This window comes from Parasteatoda tepidariorum, chromosome 7 (genome assembly GCF_043381705.1).
Source record: "Parasteatoda tepidariorum isolate YZ-2023 chromosome 7, CAS_Ptep_4.0, whole genome shotgun sequence".
Classification (NCBI taxonomy): domain Eukaryota; kingdom Metazoa; phylum Arthropoda; class Arachnida; order Araneae; family Theridiidae; genus Parasteatoda; species Parasteatoda tepidariorum.
Window position 1 is genome coordinate 20,621,460 of NC_092210.1, and position 17,532 is coordinate 20,638,991.

General features: G+C 27.2%; 1 protein-coding gene across 3 annotated transcripts; it reads right to left on the reverse strand.

Annotated features, from left to right (window-relative positions):
- Positions 1-1,188: 1,188 nt before the first annotated feature.
- On the reverse strand, positions 1,189-17,499 carry LOC107443884 (testican-2). Of its 3 annotated transcripts, none has more exons than XR_001584044.4 (3): positions 17,148-17,305; positions 3,458-3,622; positions 1,189-1,950 (listed from the first exon to the last, which is right to left on the reverse strand). XR_001584044.4 is itself a non-coding variant. In XM_016057894.4 (3 exons), the coding sequence occupies exons 1-3, from the start codon at positions 17,439-17,441 to the stop codon at positions 1,802-1,804; spliced, it is 342 nt and encodes a 113-aa protein (XP_015913380.1). In that variant the 5' UTR covers positions 17,442-17,499; the 3' UTR covers positions 1,189-1,801. The 3 variants fall into 3 exon arrangements, 1 of the variants encoding a protein (XP_015913380.1); XR_001584043.4 differs by lacking the exon at positions 17,148-17,305 and adding an exon at positions 6,740-6,921; XM_016057894.4 differs by lacking the exon at positions 17,148-17,305 and adding an exon at positions 17,414-17,499.
- Between the last annotated feature and the right edge of the window lie 33 nt (positions 17,500-17,532).

Consider the following 17,532-nt stretch of genomic DNA (forward strand, 5'->3'; position numbering starts at 1 on the left):
AAAAATGAAACTTATATTAAAGGGAAACTATACTAGTTATAATACAAAGAATTTTACGAACATAATAAAATGAAGAAAAAAAAAGTTTTATAAAAACTACGTTTTGCGTGTGGATAAAAAAAAATATTTGACCCACAATGTAAGATGGATTAATTCATAACTTTCAAAAATTGTAGGGAGATTTTAAGTGGTGTAGATTTAATTGCGCGTCAAAAACAAAAAATATAATATCTGTTTTTTGCCGACTTTTAAAACAATGCATATTGGATAATGGATAACAATGGATACGTAATTAATTTATGATTTTTTTGGTATTATATAATTCACTTTTGCCAGACTGTGTTCGAAAATTTGACTAGCAATACATTTTAATCTGCTGCTGAAAAATCTGCCTGCCGTAATGGTAGTAGTAATACTTTATTTACGTCACACTAGAACTGCACAATCACCTGGGAAACATCCCTGAGGCTGATACGAAGATAGGCCATCACAGTTTTGATCATTTACATAGGGGATGGCTCCCGCGATTTAGTAGTTCAATGATTTGCGCAAGAAGTCAAAAATCTGCTAGTAATCAGAAAAACTTTGAAATCTATAATGTCATCCTGCTCCAGTTTTCCAGTTTACATGTGATCAAAATATTGCCTAGCAACGATTTTTTTTTCTACGATAGGAAGTTATCATTTTTACTAAGGTTAGGTTAGGGTTTTTAAAAACTGTGTTTGTGAAACTTCGTGGTATTGCGATACCTTAATAAAAAACAAAATAGAAAGATAACTGATTACTTAACAACCTTCCAGCTAGAAATGTTTAGAAAACAAAAGATAAAAAAATAAAATAAGGAGAAATTTTTTATCCGTTTATAACGTGGAGTTAGGTAATGACAAACTTTTTATTGGAAATATTATTAATTATTTATTATAAATTATTATTTATTATTATAATTGTTTGTTATTATTTATTATTACTACAAGTTATTATTAATTACTTATAATTATTATTATTTATTATTATTACAAATTATTTACTATCATTAATTATTTATTATTATATGGAATTATTGTACATTTTATTGCGTTTCTTGTTTATATATATGATAATTTTCATTCAGTAATCCCAAAGTTGATGAACTTTCTCTTCAAATCTAACTCTGTAGTAAAACAAAAGTTTAAAAAAGAAAGCAAATCATAAGCAATAAATTTTTATTTAATATAAAAAAACTATACATATCTTTTAAATCTCTGTATTATTTATCAATAATGTTTGATTTTCTGCTATAACTCGTTATCAATATACCCACGTAAATGAATATGTTTTGAAAATATTTCGATTTTAAATATTTAATGATTATTTACAAAAATGATACACTATGTTATATATTTTTTGATGTGTTATAAAGTTTTAGAAAACTAATGAAAATGAAAATAGCAACAAATAAATAATCTGGTACACTGTAAAAAATTCCGAATCAAATTGCAATAAAAAAATACCAGCATCTGGTGTGGAACTTTTTATATGTTACGGAGCGAAAAATTTGTTAAGCCGTAATTTTTGCAGTAATAATTACCGTAAAGCCACTGTAATTAAATAAATATTACTGTAAAATTTATGGTATAAAATTTTACGGTAAAATTGATTTTACGGATGATGCACCAAAAGTACTGGTTTCTTATACCAAAATTTGATCTGGAATTTTTTAAAGTATAATTTTCTAACAAACAGCTGTAAATTCACATTTAGAATTTAATTTAGAAAGTACCATTCAGTTCCATTTTAAATGTTTTAAATATATTTAGTTTATTTAACACTCAACAGGTCCGCGAGATAAAGTATGGGGAATTCGTAATCCTAAGCTGTTAACACAGAAGCAAATTGGGGCATCGTTTCGGCATTGTTTCTTCTGGAAGCTCCCATCAGGGTTACACTTAGGAATAATCATGCCTGGATAATCTAGAATTAATGAGAAAAATCATTATTAAGTGAAAAAGGAAAAGAATTAGCATTTCAAAAAATATTGAAATATGAATATGAAACCATCTCTGGAATATTTCTTAAAGATTTAAACAATGTGATTCTTGTTCAGAATACTATTAAATAATAATTTTGAATTTTAATGTATTACAATTTGTAATTTTTTTTATATATATCCTAGTATTACTCTTTAAGATTTACAGTTCTATCTTTTAAAGAAATAATTTAATCTTTCCATTATGCAATTCACGTTGAATATCAGCTAATATGAAATATTATTTATCAATAGATATAAAAATGAAATATTTTCCAAATTTTATTTTTAATTATTTTTCAATAATTTTAACTCTTAAAAGTTTTTGACCACGTTGTCGTTATAAATTACAAGGAGTATTCTGATAACTGATAATAAGCTTTTTAGAAATGTATTTTCTTTTATTTTATAATCGGTGCTGAGCAACTGACCCATTTTTGGGTTTACGACAATGCTCAACTTCTTAGCCTCGTTACTTTGAATACAACCCAGAAGACAAGGGAAATTCTGGGTCATACATTGATAATACTAGCAATCATGAAAGATTTTGTTGATAAAAATGAACCACATTTGTGTTGCATGGAGAGAAGCCACGGAAATTTCCCGTCTTTTGCTTGACAGCAAAACGATTTCGAAACGATTAAGAAAATAATTAAAACAGAAAAAAATTATGTAATTGTCGGATTTTAACTCAGATGCAATCTTAATGGTTTGAAGTTTATGATAATTAGCTTCTGTAGAAGATAATTTAAAATTCAAAATCATACGCACGAAACGTAATTTTACTGAATTAACATTCATTTTTAGATGGATTCAAATCTTAGCTCCCCAAATTCAAGTAGAGATGTCCGTAATTGTCGAAATATGGACCCAATATTCTATTTACTCAGTTTACTATTAAATTTTCAAGTTCCTTATTTAATTATTCTATTTGTGTATTTTTCCATACATCAGGAATTATTTAAGCCAATAAAACATTTTTCTTCGCAGTTGGAAAACTACTCCACTCTAGATAAAGACTTCTACCAATAAAAAATAAACTTATTATAAATTGTAGCCTTCGTCAAAGTTGCGTACAAAATAATATCTAACACTTAAGAGTGCTTTTTGGTAATCTTCATTTAAATTCTTATCGTAAAAAATATAATAGAAAAAATAAGATCTAAAATGTTTGAAATACAATTCAAATGTTTTTTTCTCTCTTTTTTTTGCAAAAAGCGAAAATTTGGATGTCTCTATAATATACTTGTCCCATAAAAAAATTAGCACATGAAATGGTTTCACTTAAAGCTTTTTATGAAAGCACTTTAAAAATACTTTGTTATTCATAGGACTCGAATTCAGCCATGCAATTGAAAAAACAAAGTAGCTGCCGAGATTTTGAAAAGCATTTATGTTATTTCTTCAATAGCACGACAGTATATATTTCCCGTCTTAATTTTAACTTCTTACTTTTCATTACAGTTTTCAATCGCTGTAATTGACAGCTAGTCAAGGCTCCCATAGGTCCTCCCATAGGTCTTCCCATAGGTATTCCCATAGGAATTTGACATCTTGCTGTGTTTAAAATGCACACAAAAATGATGACCAGACAATAAAACTTCATAGTGGATAGATCTGAGAAAATAAAATAAATTAAATTTGATGTATAATATTTGTGTAAATATAACTTAAAGTGCAATTTTATAGATTATGAGTGTTCTTGAATTAAATTTTAGAAGTCCAATCTTCCATGTTAACCTATGGAACATGAAATAAGACAACAAGAAAATTGACGTTTGACTATGACTAATTAACTTAAATCTCCAATGAATATTTCATTTTAATTAGGGAAATGCAGCTTATGAAATCTCAGACATAATTTGTTTTCTTAAATTCCAATTAATTTTTAAAAATATTCCAACTTTTGATTTTTTTCTCAAAAAAGGTTGCTTTCGATGCAAAATGATAGATTTGGTAGCTCATTGTTATTTATCAAGTTTTAATGTTTTATTTTTCAAAACAATATTGTTAAAATTCTACCTAAATCAAGGTAAGTTTTTTAAAAAAGAAAAGAATATTAGGTTTAAAATTTCAACATTTTTACCTGCTTGGAAAGTCTACCTAAACATTTGGTTCAATAAAGTTGTTTTTAACAAATCATTGCAGGTTCAATTAGGGCAAGTTCTCAATGGATGTTGAAAAATGTTTCATTAATTAAGATACGTATTTCTCTTTTTCGATGATCAGTGGCTTTAGGGGGAAAATCAATACATTGAAGAGCATCTCTCGTACCAATCATAAGAAATTTCAAGCTAAATGTTTCTTTTCTTAAGATAAAGGTAGAAGTTAGTAAGGAATCCAGAAACTGACATGGTATTACACTGTAAGAAATTTTAGATCAAATTACGGTAAAAAGTACTGGCACCCTCCTGAGTGCAGCATTCGTAAAATCAATTTCGCCTTAAATTCCATAATTACCGTAAAATATTATAAAGCAATTTTTAATGTTATTTTCATTTAATTACATCGATTCAGTGAGTTTCCTGTTGAGAATACGTGTAATGCTGTAAAATTTACGATATATCTGATTTTTGTTTCATAAAATTTCAGGTAAAAAGGAATTTTACGGTAAAATGTACTGTCACCCTAAATGTCGGTACTTTTTTACCTTAATTTGATCTTTATATCATAATTTTTCATAATGCATTTGAGAATACTGCAATTTAACTCAAAACTCAATTGGATACTCAATTTAAAAGAAATTGTTCAGAAATGATTGAAACACTCACTGTTAATTATGAACTTGAAAGAATATTCCAACTGCATATTAAGTTTTAAAAAAATCCCTTATTATTAGCTTTTACAAAGGGTGGGAAGCTTTCATAAGTGAGTTTTGCACTAGGATATTAATCTTTCAAAAATGCAAAGACTAGCAAAGAAAAAATGTCGATGTTGTTAATGTAACAGAAAGTGAAAGGGTATTTAGAAAAATTTAGGATAAGTTAATAAATTGTAAAACAAAGAGTAACAAATATTGATTGCCAATTCAAACTAGCATTCCAAAACTGTCAAGTTCAGAAATTTTAAAGCAGGCGAAATTTATACAGTAATGTGCATATAGTTTTGTCTTCTAAAAGCAAGATATATTCCTGTAAAGACATAGTCATTCCAAAAAAAGTTTTGGAAAAAGCTGGCATTATAGAAAGTATCAAATGATTAGACAGACAAATTTAAGCAAAAATATGAAATAATCTTTGTGACTAAATTGTGTAGCAGAAAATTCTCTGAATTTGAAACGTGTAGAAGACATGACAAAAAAGCTAAATTGATTTTGTGCTCTATACTTCAGAACAAAAATTGGTCTGATAAAAAAATTGGGAAGCGTCTCACTATGCTACTTTGTTGCAACATGTAAGAAGAATTAGAGCAGTCTAATATTCTCCTTCCAAGTCATTAGAAACTTCAAAACTGCCAAAATGCTTCGATATAAGCAAAAAATCCTAATCCAATTCACTGGGATGTCACGGATCACAAAAAGCATTAAGTCTAAATGGAATCTGGATTGTAAGGAAAAAAAATTAGCCAAAGATGTAATGAATCTACTGTTTCTTGAACATTTGCCTACTTGCTCTTACCAGTCGCAAAATTGAAATTAGGGATATTGGTGTTTCTCTCACCTGAGACAACAATCAGTATCATAGATTTTTGTGATTGTGATTCCTCTGATAATAGAATGGTTTATTTCTTTATCTGAGGAATCACAATTCGCTTCAACAAACTGTTATTAAAACATATTAATTGACCAGTTTCTTGCGAAGCGAGTGGTAAGCTTGAAAAATGTGCCTTTGTAGAGAATTTGTACCGAAATTTGCGTTCTGGACTGCCTTGAAAAAAAAGCAGACTGTATAATTTCTGCTACGAGTGCTCTCAGTAAAAATATTAAAAATGAATTTTGTGAGCATCTTAAAATCAATGAAGCTCTAAAATGCATAAATGTTTAAAAAACGAAAGAAAGTAATTTTCGTATTTAATACCCGAATAAATACACCGGTTTATTTCAACTGTATAGTTAGTGAGATATAAACAGATGTTTTCAAAAACATCCCTCAGTTCAAAATAAATGATAGTGAGGTTAAAGACTTAAGATGGTTAGTAACTTTAAAGTCACAAATTTCCAATTAAACCTGTGCTACAGTTTAAATCAATTAATTTTCTGCGAGTGCGAAATTTCCAAATAACTATGCTAATTTCCTTTTTTTTTAAATCTAAAAATAAACATCTTAGCTGGGAATTAATTAATTTCAATTAAATACTGGAGACTTACTCAGTTGTATAAATATGTCATTGACTAAAATCCTAACCTGATATTTTTTACTTTAATCTATTTTCTGAATAAAAAAAGATATGAATTTTCTAATAAAAAAAGAAAATGTTTCGTTAGGAAGTTTACGCCATCATAATCTTCACTTTACGCAGATTATATAGAACTTTATTAATATTATTTTCAAAATATTCCATAAAACAGAATCATTTATTGTTTAATTTAAAACAGTGGCTAGTTTTAAACCACTTTTATTTTAAAATTGTCTCAAACAAATGATTTACCCCCGCTGTCTTTATTTCAGAACGATATCACAAATGGTTCCGGAATCACGAGAGAGACACAATAACAAAAAGAGTGTTCTAATTATTATTCTAGATAAACTAATAACTTAGAATGTATTCTCTCGTTAATTAACAACGTATACTCACCAAAATCTCCGATATCCGAGTTACAAAAATTTTTCCACAGGTTCGAGAGAGAAAAGCTGAAGAAGCTACTAATACAGTTCAAAAGAAAACGTCGCAAGCATTTTTATATTTCGCACATGTACAGTCACAAGAAAATTCTAAAGTTATTATTTTTAATTGCTCAAGTAAACGATATTAACTGACTAAACTTACAAAAATATTTTGTTCGCCAATATATCAACATCGAAGGTTTGTACGTCATAGTTAAAGCAAATATCTTTTATTCTTAATGGTTAGGCAAACATGGGTTCTATCACACGTTATTTAGAATTTACTCATATTTTGTTCATAAAATATGATTTTGAAAGTCACGTTTAATGCTACTCTTGTTACAAAAAGTGAAAAATCCTTAACCATATTGTCTTGTTACTTTAATATAAATTTTGTAATGATATTTTAGTTGTAAAAAAAGCAACACTTAACGTTAAAATGTCATAGTATTTCCAAATTGAGCCATAATATCAAAGAACAGTAATTTTTTTTTTGTAATTGGCTATTAAAAAAATAAATCATTAAAACAGCTTTCGTGAAGCATTATATTTTTGTAAATTTGCTTAATAAGTGTATTTTTATAAGTATATTTTTATGAAGCCCGCATATATACACGGTAGCTGTATACATCGAGCTGTATTTCATAGCCCCTCTGTTAGCAACAATTATTTAACTACACTGTAAAATGTTTTACCGCAAAAAGTACAGGTACTCTAGATGTAAGGTCCGTAAAATTAAGCTTAATCCCCTTTTATCGTAAAATTTCACACCATGTATTTTACAGTAATAATTATTTAACTACAGTGATTCAGCGATTTTACAATAAGTATTACTGTGAAAATTGCAGTATATCAAATGATTTGTTCAGAAAAATTTTAAGGTAAAATCGGTATTTTAAGGTGCATTTTATCATAATTTAAACCAAATTTTTTACAGTCTTACAATTTCATACCGAAATTTTTTACAATGTGTATTTAAGGAGCAAGCACAAAGAAGACACTCAGTTTTAATGGCCGCTGTAATTAAATGAACCAGTTAAAATAAATAAATAATACGCTTCGTGATTAGTATATTTGAGTAATTCCAGATATATTTTAGTTAAATTATATAATAAAAAATAAAATGACGCTATCACTTACTGATAAAGAAAGTGAGATTTCATTCTATGTCTTAAGGATTTTTTTATTTCAGTGAATTTAAGTTAACATAGTTTGTTTAGTACATACTTACTGTTGTGTGAACAGATTTCAAATTTGTTATTTTAAAAACAACTGAGGTCGTTCAAACATACTTAGCAATAAATTCTCAAGAAAAAAAACAAAAAGATTAAAAATATATTTTCGTGTTTACAGAAAATAACGTTTTGCACTTCTTTCATAGGAAACAACATGCGTATTCTTATTTATTTGCCGAACAAAATTTGATTTTAAATTAGGAAACTTCTTTCCAATAAAATTTAAGATTTGCTTGCATAATATTGGAAGTTCTTTTTGAAATATAAAATATTTATTACAAATTTTCAACAAAAAAAATGAAATTTTTTTTTTAAAATTATTTATTAAATTTGAGATTTTAAGCCTAAAGAAATAATTATTTTCTGATTTATATTTAACTTTGATTTGAAAAAAAAGTGAAAAAAATTTCAAAGTGTTAAAGTGAGTCTTGAGCGTAATAAATCATATTTTATATTACAAATTACGTTAAAAATCTATATTTTTCATTTCAAATTAGTTTACTTTGACAAGACAAAACCAGACCTATTGACTAAGCCTCGCAGACAACTTCAACGGCTGTTTACATAAAAGGCATTATTTTCCTAAATGAAGAAAAATTGCTTTGTGTAAACTTCTTCTAAAATAATAGGACAACCTGATGTATAACAGTTAAGTCATCGATTAATTTCTACCTCGAAGCAGCTATATATTACAGTTTTCTCAATGAATGAAAATATAGCAGGTTTAATCTAAGAAATAGCATCAAAAACTTAAAGATTTTATAGAACATTTATGAGAACATCAAATTAATTAGTTTTTTGGGGATGATTTCTCTTCTCCGCTTAAATTTTATTTTTTATAATAGGATGTATCGATATAAAATAATAATATGAATGTTCTAAGAAATCGATAATATACGTATTGCATATGGCATTTGCAATATTTTATTTCAATATGCTTTTACAACGGCATTTTTAATTATGTTTAGAGAAATGAATGCAATGATTGCTTTTGAAAAAAATCCACAAAAGATGACAAATTATACGTTTAAAATAATTTATTGAAGGATAAGGAAATCACCGGGTAGTAGTAATAGTAATAATATAAAAGTAGTAATAACCGTGGTAACTAATTATAACTAACAATATTAAACCTTAAAAACAAACAAAAACAATACTACTAATAATAGAGCCTGTATGAATAATAAATAAAGAAATTCCGTTTTTGCGGTCTAGATTTCGGAGCTAAAATTATTTATTGTGAAAACTTTTATTAGCTAAAAGTTCTTGAAAATAAGAAAACGGTTTCCATTGAAAACATGATAGTTCGTGTGATGCTTTTTTTAGGGAGAGGAAAATATAAAATTTCTTTACCTTGCAACTATTTTTTAATGTAGTTTCTGCAATTATTTATGTTTCCAAATGCTAAAACACATTTCAAACAAAGCTTTTCTTCAATTTTGTTCACAAAATCAACTATAAAAGCTTAGTAATCTTTCGAAGTTAGATAACGTTAGCAAGTTAAGACATAATTTGAATTATTACTTCCTATTGTGTTTTTGTTAAGAAGTGAGTACATTTTTCTTTTCTAATCTTTATATAAAAAAAAACTAAAAAAGGTTAAGCACATAAAGCTTTTTTTTCTTCGTTTAAGCATATTTAGCATATTTTATTTTATGTTAGTTGAAGGATAAAATGTAGCATAAGATCGCACTTTATAAATTTCATTATGTTGTTTTAAAGTTTATTTTATATTAAGTTATGTAATGTCTTCAGTCTTAAAATTATGGAATTAATAATAAGCACAATAATTTCAACCCATATATAGCGTACTATTTGATTAATTTATAGAAAAATTGCTTGTATGACATATATTTTTAAACAAGCTTTTTTTAAAAGTAATCTGCGAAAAAAAAATGTGCCTACTATTTCAGACTTGGATTACAAAACACGCATTTATTCATATTTTGATGCACTATAATAATTATTTAACTTTTAGTTGTTAAAAAGCGTTGAAACAAAAGATATTTTTACATTAAAACAAAAAGACGCTTAATTCTTCGATCCCTAGTTTAAAACATTTGTTGTTTTTATAAGTCTTTAAAACAACATTTTATCGCTTGTCACGATTCTCTATAACTATTGTTTTAATAGTTATTCGACTTTTCAAACAATGTCCTTTAATAGCACATTTATCTCGTTTAACGAAAAGGATATTTTTAACGTTTGCAATATCTTTAAAAGATTTAGAAGGTAGGATTTAGATTACTGTCCGCTAGTGATCTTCTTTCGGACTTCAATGACCAATCCATTTTGAACGTTTTAAATGACAAAGTATTATTCAAAGTATTATTCCAGCTTCAATACTTTTATGTTATATAAATGGTAAGCTTGAGAGTCCCAACATACATTTCACCATAAAATACGTAAATCATTGATTTTTGAGCTTGAAAATACTTTTAGGATACGCAAATAACTTTACATTTTTTAACATTTAACATTTTTTGTACAAATTAATGTTAATTTGTACAAAATGGATACTCAAATTTCAGGAAACTTTATTCTTTTTCTTAACGAAGCCATTTCCTACTCTATGCTTCGAGTGAACATTTCGTCAAAGTGACGAAATAACTATCGTTACTTTAAGGAAACGAATTTCGTCAAAAGTAAAGAAATGCTTTGTCAATCTAATTTTTTTGACACTTCATGATGTTTAACGGATGTGATCATTTGTTGTTGATTACTTCTTCGAGGACATTATGATGCAGCTGGATAACCGCTACCCCAACCACTATAGAAGGACAGATAGAACATATAGAAGAGGGATTTGAACCCTGGATATCCCTGGCATAAGGCCAACTCTCAACCCCCCCCCCAAACCATACATGCCGGTCAGCCTAGTTGGTCATTCTAGTTCTGATCTTCTAGTTCACATTCTAGTTAACAATCTCCCACAATTCCCTGAGATGAGGTTATTAGTTGAGAAAACATGTTCGTCTCACATTTGAGGGTTTGCGTTTCGTCACAAATCATGCGATTTCGCGACGAAATGATTCTCAAAATTACCGAAATACAGCTTAAGGATTGCCAATTCGTCAAGTGAGTGAGTTTTATTTCTGATAGTAGAGACAATGGCTAAATCTTGATATTTTTAAAATATATAAGATTATACTAGCGCTTATGCTGAAAATTAAGTATTTACATTGAACAATAAATTCAATTAAACATACATTAATTTAAACTCTTAAATACACGTAAAACTTAATGTTAGATTAAAAAGCTGCAAAATGAAACTGCTTTAATATTTATAAGAGATGATAAGGCCAGGATGAGCAACAAAAATAGCAATGCAAACACTCCCCTGTTCTGTATGGTCCGAGTACCTATGTATTTCTCTAAAGCAATATTGGAGATTTCTAGAATCATACATAAATAGCTCGAAGTTGACTTTGAATGTAGTTACTGCGAATATTGAGCACTTTCAAATAACAGTAATTAGACTATACAATTTTTCTTTCTTCGCAACGCCGATCGTGGGGTGGTAGGGGAGTGTCGGGTACCCCCGCCCTCTGTCAATTTCATATGTATAGAATATTTTTTCAATTCAATGAGCCATCTGACATTAATTGTTATATTAAAAAAATATTATTTTCAAAGTTTCAAGTATTTATCAGCTGGTAACATGGTAAACAATAGTTTTGAAAATATGTTGAATACAGTAGTCATGAAATTGGGAAACATTGGTTGAATGTTTTGATTAAACTTCATTTTAATACTAAAAAAATAATTTTTTCTATACATACAGCATTAAAGTATGTACTCTTAAGTTTACCGTGCACAAAGAAAGAAGTTTATATGTGGCGGTTTATATGTGGAAACAGTTATATTGGGCGGGTATCACCACCCAATTTTATTTCATCGATAGATGTACGGTTGCAAAGATTATTATTTTATTGCTTCAAATTTGAATGTTATATGCATTTTTAACAACAAATATTGTTGTTATTAAATGATTGTTATTAAATGATAGAATTCACTAAAAGTATATAAATATGTAACAAATAAAATAATTTTGTTATAAAAATGATAAATGAGGTTTATCAATTGTCAATACATTGGCCATTTTCATTTGCACCTGAAAAAACAGTAAAAAAACATAATTTTTGTAACTGGGCGGGGCTACCCGACACATTTTGAGAAGAGCTGAAAAACATGTTTTTTTAAAATTTCTATTTTTTTAAGTTAAACTATTCTTTTTTGGTTCATTCTTTTCGCATTATTTAATTAGATGATAAAACAATCGAAACATACAAAAATATTGATGATTACTCAATATTATACAGAATTATAAGCAATACTCCTTAAGTGGGCGGGGCTACCCGACTCTCCCCTATATGTTTTCTCTTTGGTTTGAAATATATTTCATCTTATATCAAACAAATAGCAAATTTTTAAAGAAAAACTTTTGATGGTGTTATACATTTTAGTATTTCAATTATATCTAGAACCTATATCTACCAGAATCAGGCAAATTTTTTTGTGTATCTGGGTCTATTAAAAGCACTAAAAGCTCGCTTTATTTTACCGAAGTTCTTTGATATTGATTTAGGTAAAATTAACAATAAAATATGGTTTTAAGACATGTGATAAAATAAGTAAATGATGTAAAAATTGGTAATTTTATCATGATACCTTGGATCACGGGGAAAAATCTTTATACAATTACATTTACTTTTTCAATTTTTTATTTTTTACTAACTGTGTGATAGCCACTATAACTTTTAAAACCCGAATTTCTGGTTAACTGTTTCCATATGTACGGAAAAATTACCAAGTGTATGATTAAAATACCCTATATTTTGGTTTTATGAACCAGAATTATGGTTTTTCCTACCAAAAGTAACATTACAACACATGGTGCTTTTACCAGAGTTATTTTTCCCCGCATAATACTTTGGGATTAAGTGTTAAATGACATAAACTGTGCTTTAACTAGTGCATGTGCTTTAACTAGTTTAATCAAGAGACTGAATTTAAATATTTTGGCATCTTGACTTCGTTTTCATTCTGAATTTTAGTAATATCTCTGCAGTTAATTCTAAAAAATAAATGCTAATAAGAATAATTTGATTAATAATGCTAATAAGAATTAAGTTATTAATAAGAATTAGGAAATTGTTATTAATAACAAATAGAAATTGGTAATTAATAACAAATAAGAATGCGCATTTATTATTTTTTTTTATATATTATTATTATTAAATATAATATTTGATTGAATGTATTTGGAATTAATGTGTTAACAATTTCTCAAAACCTATGCAAGCATACCCATAAAAAAAACGTTTTTGAAGGCATAGCATTATTTATGAACTAATCAGTATTCCCTACTATATAACTAGCGATTTCAAATCAAAGAAATGGATTCAAAAGCCAATTAAAAAGTAGCTTTTAAAATGTTAGAAACATCATACATTAGAAAGTCTAAACTCCTCAAAGACACTGTTTAAATGACATTTTCAAAACATTCTTACATTTTGAAAAAACAGAAAAAAATTCTCACTTAGCTGAGAGATCCGCAATTTAAAAAGAAAATCCTCATGATGTAAATAAATAATAAAGATAATAAGGAGATGTCCATTAAAATTATGTATGTTGGCTTTCTAAAAATTCGAGATGCGCGCATTTATTTTTCGCTTCATTTGAAATAAGCTTTTGAAAATTGTCGTTCAAAGTTGCGAAACGTGACTTATCGCTACAAACAGGACAGAAATGGCCTTTCACTTAATGAATGTATTTCTGAATGATGATAATCAATTGAGATCTTACGAATGCCTCATTTTTACATTTCACGGGGAAAGCTATTGATAAATCAATCGGGCATAAATTTCTTTTATTGCTTATTTTATATAATGAGTTCCATAAAATTTTAAGGTTTTGAATAAATTACTAGAAGTGGATTTCGGATGTTTAGATAAAGCAAGTGAAATGTATGGGAATATTAATTGATAGAAGTGTTGCTTGATTAAAAACGTTTGTCGCTTCAAAAATGTGTAAACTGGAAATAAGAGTCAACGTGTTCCAAGCTCTCAAAAACAGTCGTCCATTTTCAAGATATGCCAGACTTGAATGAGACATTAGTTCCCTCACGTCTCCATACCGTGTGGTAGAGCAATTTACCCTGATTTGCCCCTCTTAGCCATTCTGTTCTGTTTTTGTTTTTTTCCAAATCTTTTTACTCTGTCTCGGCTACTGTGGTTTTTTTCTAAGTTTTTTTTCTCACTGTTATTTTTCATTTATCGTTGGCAACATTATCGTTTTATATTTCAAATTACTTTTGTTTCGTTTCATTCAGGTCTGGCAAGTCTTTAAAATAGGAGTCTGCTTTTGATCGCTTAAAACGTGTCGACTGCTATTTCCAATTTTTTAATGTGTTACATCTTCAGTTTCATGGGTTTCTTTATTTAATTTGGTTGAAGTGTTATTAATCCCATAACAGCATGAAAATAAAAAGAAAATAAATAGTTTACAAGTATTCAAACTTAAATAAATTATAGAATTGAGGGAATGTTTGGTAAAAATAACATATATGATATGTGTTTTAGGAGAGACAAAAATAATTTTTTTCGCCTCTTAAATCTAATTGAAAAACTTAATTTTTACAAATATTCTGCACATAAATATTTTTTTAATTGCAGCTGAATTATTTTTATTACTTTTTGTGTAGAAAAGTTTTTGAAATTTCAATTAATTATAAAATTTTGAAATTTAATAAATAAGTCTTTTCAACGATAAATGTTTCTAGTAGTGAATCAGGGATATTTAAAGATAAAATGGCGAGGAATTTTGATAGTAACGTTCAGAAAACGAATGAAACTTATTTTATTTGAAAGTTAAGTAAATTACGAAATCAAGGAAATGCCAGGCATTTGAGATGCAAATAATAAATATTTATAATTTCTACAGACAAGATTCTCCCACTCTTTCAACAATAATTCCAAATTCATTACAAAATATTTTGCCATGCTCATCTAAATAAAAAGTTTTTATATGTCATTGTGCTGCCATCTATGTACTAAATAACAAATCTTAGACTGAGTTAGAAACCAAAACCTAGCATACTGATTTCCGACTTCTAATTCTTTAATTACCTATCAAAATTATTAATTGTTGTTAAAAATTACAATATATTATAATAAAATAATTAATTACTGTTGAATTTTTTTTTTGCATCTTCAATTTTAACTTTTCATGCAAATAAACTTGTGATAGTTTTGTTTTTATAATTTAAATGGATTGCATTCACTAAAATATTTTATGAGAACGTCGCTATGGATAAAATCTCTAAATTAGAAATAACTTAAAAAGTAGCTGATATTTTTACTGGCAATGGTAAAAAAAAAACACTTTAACATGAACATTTTATTTTATTCTCTTCCCGTATTGAATACCAGTTAATAAAAAGAAATATTTTTAAAAAAGAATATTCTAACATTTTCGAACATGAATATTTGCTTTATTATTTTTTTTATCCAAATTCACTCTAAATGTGAAATTGTAAGTTTGTTGACAAATTTTGTTGGTGAAATTTTAAGTTGTAGAATAGATTAAATATTCATTTATCTTGTTTCGAACGAAATGACTTGTGGTATAGTTTTAAAATCGCCCAAAGCTATTTATAATTAAAAAAAAAAAACGAAGAAAATTTTATGCAAATACATACACAAATAGCAAAATAAGGTTTATCTTCACTCGATAAAAGCTTTTTTATGTAGACCTAAAAAGGCACTTTCACGGTTTGCCTGTAAACTTTCTGACCTTAAAACGAGGTTAGTGACAATCTACGCACATTACACTTATCTAAAACCTTCTATAATACAACCTCAAATCGAGGTCGTGTGAGATATTTTAACCGTGAAAAATATCCGCGCATAAAACTTGTCATAAGGTGAAAATCAATCTGTATCTAGATAATTATAACGTTTCTTCATGCAATGTTTTGTAAGCTCAGCTAATATTCACCTTATCATGAGATTTTCGTTGACAATGTTAACTTATTCCTATTGCATGGGTAGCATCACTTCCATGACTATATAATGCCATTTTTTATACTATTATCTGCTATATATTTTACAACTTTCTCTTTCTCTCTCGTTTTTTTAATAAATTTTTTTCCGTAGTTAATTACTTTGTTAAAAAAAATTGTGCTTAATGCATAAGTAAAAATGCGGTTTAAAATACAATAGTTATTTTTTTTTGACAATTTGATTAATTAAAAAAATAACATCTTGCTCTCAGAGTGTGTGTGTTTTCCTCTCTGTCTATAGGAAATTCCATTAGGGAGAGAAATTTTGATGACAGCATATATATATATATATTTATATATATCTTATTTCGTCAAAATGATTAAAATATTACTGCCAATTTAACTTGCATTTTATAAGTATGATATTACGATGTAGGAAATACAATAAGGAAAATATTTTTTTTTTAAAAATCACTTCATGAATTCACTAATTCCAAATATATTTTGTTATTATATAACAACAAAGAATATTATAGTTATAATAAAAATTGGTAAATGATACAAAAGAGATATACCATAATCCAATTAGGCATTTGGTTAACACATGAAAATAAACAACATTATAAGTGTAATAACTATTAGTTAAATGATGCAGAGTAAAAACTACTGAAGTAAAAAAACAATATTACAAAAAAGTATTTTGTAGTTCTAAATTTCTATTTAACTACCACAAATCATTATGTGATAAACATAATATGAATTATACAGATATGGGGCTAATAATTTTTAGTACACTTTAGGTACTGGTTTTAACTAAGCAAAATATATAAATATTTCAACCGTTAAATCTAAAGTAGGAAAACATGCATATTGTTATATTATGGCCAATTTAAAAACTAAAATGAATAGATTTAATAATTATTTAGAGAAAAAGCTGAATTTTAAAGGAATGCGAGCTCTTAAGTAACATTAAATCGCAGCTAAAAAACTATTTTAACTATGCAAAATATGCAAAATAAATAATTATTGAATAGAATCTCCCATTAATTATATAAAAAAAATAATTCTTCGGGGGTAAAATTTCAAAATTATGGAGAAAAAAACACTAAAAGTTAAAGTTTCTAAATGTATGTACATACCTTAACATGAAGCAAAATACAGGTAAAAATATTATTAAATAGATATAAAATTGAATACTCATAATACAATGAGATTTCGCTTGACTGCAACACTTTCATAAATTTCGCCATACATTTCATAAAGTAGCCATATTGTGACTGCATTATTTTTAAATACAAAGCAAATTTAAACTTAAAAGCTTCATACGGATCATAGAGCAAATTTAGAAGAGAAAAAAAATTTTTTTTCAGAATAACTAAGTTAAACAATGTTTAAAATTACTTACATTTTCGAACACGCGGATTTGGCATCATTTATCGAAAATCAATTGGATTTATGGGGAAATCTTCCCCATTAACTTACATGCTTTGCATCTATTGGAATCCCTTAAACGTTCACGAACGT